The sequence below is a fragment of the Glycine soja genome, chromosome 20 (genome assembly GCF_004193775.1).
Source record: "Glycine soja cultivar W05 chromosome 20, ASM419377v2, whole genome shotgun sequence".
Lineage (NCBI taxonomy): Eukaryota > Viridiplantae > Streptophyta > Magnoliopsida > Fabales > Fabaceae > Glycine > Glycine soja.
This window is the reverse complement of record NC_041021.1, coordinates 6003847-6007900: the sequence shown is the minus strand read 5'-3', so window position 1 is coordinate 6007900 and position 4054 is coordinate 6003847. Positions and strand designations below refer to the sequence as shown.

Here is a 4054-nt window from a genome sequence, read left to right as displayed (position 1 = left end):
ATAATTAATTCAATTTATACAACTTTGAAACAATTAGAAAATTACAAAAATAAAGTATTGTTACAAATGGGTCATTCGGGTGATATGCGAGTGTGTCTGCATTTACTTATTCAAAGTGACTTAGACAAATCTTTTTTGTCCATAACCTCAAACCAATCAATCGAGTATTGATTAATATGTAATCAATTGAACACTACTTGAAAATGGCTATTTTGGTAAAAAATGAAATAGTCCAAATGTTCCAGGAAATTCAATTATATGATAATTTGAAATAATCACAATCAAAAAAGTTAATATATTATTATTATTATTATTATTATTATTATTATTATTATTATTATTATTATTTATTTTTAATGTGAAGCAAATACTTTTCATAAAAAATATATAATTAAAATAATAATATTTGAAATATTAATAAACTCAATTTCAAAAAATCATATAACAGATTAAAAAAACAATATTCAACCCTCTTAAACGAGGTGTCAAAGCATTACAAGCGAAATTTAATTTTTATGTTAATAATAAATTAAAAATTATCGCTAAATCTATATTTTAAAAAAATTGTTATAAATTTTAATAGGTATTACAAGAGTCACGAATTTTATTATAAATAAATATCTATAAATTATAGTCTTAAATATATTTTTCATACTTGTAATAAAGGAATAATATTAAAGACTAAATGAATATTATATCATCACTTAACGAATCCCAACAGATGTTATAATCAAACATAAAAAACATTCCGCGTAGTATTTTTTTTAGTGAAATTTAGGTTGTAAAATAAAAATGAATATTATTTGTAAGAAAAAACATATTTAAGCCTAAATTATATAATAATCTATAATAATATGTAATTATATGGTGATGTGATAATTTTATCCACTATTAGTATATTCTGGTTAAATTCTCACAATTATATAAATTATCTAATTGGAAAATATGTAAAACTAAATTTTCAAATGGTAACATAATTTAATATAAATTTATATTTAAAATAAATTTAAATGCAAGTTTGAATCACATGGAATGGGTTTTTGTTAAATCTATGAACATTAGTTTTATTAAATTTTAAACCAATTTAAATAATTAACTGATAAGAAAAACAATTTAGTTCAACTATATCTGAGACTTTGACCAGCAAAAAGATGCTAGACTATGTAGAAAGTCATCTCGATCAAATATTTTTAAAGGTTGACTGACCGTAGTCCAAACTGTCTGGTTGTTTTAGAAACATGTATCAAACAGTTTTGAGACATACTTTAATGTAGGCCAATACATGGTTGAAAACGCTAGTCAAAGGAGTATTGTCAATGCCACATCAAAAATGAATAATTTGTTGGCCATATTTGTAATTAAATAATGAAAATATTTAGAGAGTTTCATTAAGAGCTATCTTGTACAAATTTAATATATTAGTTGTTACAGGTCAAATTTATAAAAAAAATAATTTATTATAGTCAACAAATTATTCATTGATAAATATAAATATATCATTGATAAATAATATAAATATTTCATGCTAAAAATAAATAAAAACTAAATGTATTATAATTTAATGGTGCAATAGCATCTGGTTTACAATTGCTGCTTTAGAATAGACATGTTTAAGTCACTCATTGTGGTTGTCAAAACATAAACATTCTAGTTGAGTGTGTATACTAAGAATTCAAAATGGCGTGTAAAGGTTTCCAACACTTCGTTAATATACACTTTTTAATAAACTTTGATAATACCTTAGGTACTCCATTTGTTACATAATATTTGTCATTTTAAGTTTTTTTATATAGACAAAAAATTTAATAAATAAATAAATGAGAGTAAAATTTTTATAAAGTTAACCTTATTATCCTTAATTTATATATAGATTTTGTTGTTCATATTATTAATATTATAAGCAACATTTTTTCTTGTTACATTAAAAATAACAATTATTTATAGACTTATTTTTTTACATGATAATTATTATATGACAGATGAAGTATCTAACTAGACCATGAGCTGGAAGATACTAGGCCGGTATACATCAAATGCAAGATGTGTGTCCAAGCCCAAACAGTCAAACAAAACGTAAATCTTTACAGTATAAATCAATTTATATATTTTTAATGGTGCCATTGACTGTAAAAAATGTCTTATTAATTTTATTTTAAAAAATTAAATGTCTAATAAATAAGGATGTAATTAAAGAATTCATAAAAGTAACAGAATTAGAGATTTATGAAATGCATGACACTTTATAACAGAAATGATGTAATGGTCTTTAATAACGAAAAAGAGAAGGAGAATTTCCGTGCATTATTCATAAAGGAATAATGAAAGCAACTTGAATTGACACATGGTGTTGTCTAATGAGCCATTTGTGGCCTGTTTGTTCAAAGCACCATGCACCATTAACATAGCTTCTCAATTTCTCTTTCGTTGTCTTCATGCTCAACATTGGAGATCATAAATCAAACATCTATTGACGAGGAAGCAAAACAAAGAAACACACTCTGCTATGCTATGAAATTCCATAACCACCCATTGGCACACATTATCATTGGCTACATTAGACACACAACGAAACTAAAATTTCCACTTAACATGATAATAGACAGCTCAACTATACAATAACTCATTTAATGTAAATAACTCATTTTTTCTATCCTCGTTACATTATATGACTTATCATATCATCATATCTCACTCTTCTGTTTCTTTATCTCTCATTGTGTTGATTAGAATTTATTGTCAACAATACAATATTCGTTTCCACTACTAAATCTATCTATTCCATCTACAAGAATTCCAAAAAAACCATCACGCATTGCCAAAAGATATTTGATTTTTCATGAACTCACAATTCTCTCAAAGGAACAAATCGCATGAATGGAAAAATAAAATTGATTTGAAAAAAGAAAGAGACATTGATTAATTGAAGAATTTCATTTAAAATAGATAGGTTGAAACATATTTTTTCACCCAACAAAAAGCGCTAGCAAATAGTGTTTGTAGAGAGCCATCCACTTATTTTACCCTCATGACACAATGTAACAACTAACACACTTCCAACAAGACCCAAAAAAAACACAAAAAAATTGACACATTTTGAGAGATAGATCTTCATTTATTTGTTGTGTTCTTGCTCCCATGTTGTCACTTTCATATCATTCACCACCCACGGACTCCACAACTAATCATGTTGAACCCCAACAACTCACTACTTCCAATAAAATCTTTAGAGTTATTGTTATAATTGTTGTTGTTATTATTGTTACCCTCATTCTTTTCTTTGTCTCTAGAGGCATACTTGTACATCACAGGGTTCTTGAAGGTGCAAATTGAAAGGCTGACATCATTACCGGCAATGACTCTACCGCCAATGGCACCGCCAAAGACTTGCCCTTGAGAGGTGGAAAAGCTAATCCCAAAGGATAAGGGAGGGACAAGGGTGGCTCCAGGATGAAGGGTGTAGTGGTTGTTGTATAAGTAGGAGCCGTTCAGGGAGAGCAAGGTGAAGGGCCCGCAAAGTGGGAGGGCACCAGCACCATGCGAAGAGTTATGGAGGGTTACTTCCATGATCGTTCCAGAGGAACTGAGGACAGTGAGGCTAACATGGCCTCGATGAACAACATCAAGAATGGACTCAATGATATCGCTACTCGAGGTCACATTGACAATGATGACCTTCATGCTGGGTTCCATGGGTTGGGCCACCAGGAAGGGGGTGGTCTTGGGCTTGTTCTTGGAGCCCGCGAACCTGCCACGTGGCTTCTTGGTGGGTGAGTTTGTAAGAGGTAGATTCTCTAGGGGTTGGTTTGTAGTAGGTGATGGTGGACAACAAGAGCGTTGGGAGGAGGAGCTAGTGTGGTTGTCCCGGGAGGATGTCGAGTCTAAGTCAAAGGTGATGAGTTTTGGGAGAAGGAGATTGTCATGGAATTGTGGGTCATTGTGAAAAGAGGAGAATGAAATAAGAGGAGGCACAAAATGTAATGGTGTTTGAAGTGTTTCAAGAGGTGTGGAGTGAAAGAAAAAGAGATAAAATGTTTTGGGCGAGAGAGTTAGATAG

The 4054-nt window shown here is 29.8% G+C and overlaps 1 protein-coding gene across 1 annotated transcript; it reads right to left on the bottom strand.

The window, feature by feature from the left end:
- Nucleotides 1-3156: 3156 nt before the first annotated feature.
- Nucleotides 3157-3564, bottom strand: LOC114401815 (AT-hook motif nuclear-localized protein 17-like). Its single transcript, XM_028364398.1, has one exon. It carries the CDS (start codon nt 3562-3564, stop codon nt 3157-3159), a length of 408 nt encoding a protein of 135 aa, XP_028220199.1.
- Between the last annotated feature and the right edge of the window lie 490 nt (nt 3565-4054).

What these genes read in the sequence shown, in the direction of transcription:
- LOC114401815 (XM_028364398.1), bottom strand. Translation starts at nt 3,564, where the DNA reads ATGGAAGTAACCCTCCATAACTCTTCGCATGGTGCTGGTGCCCTCCCA.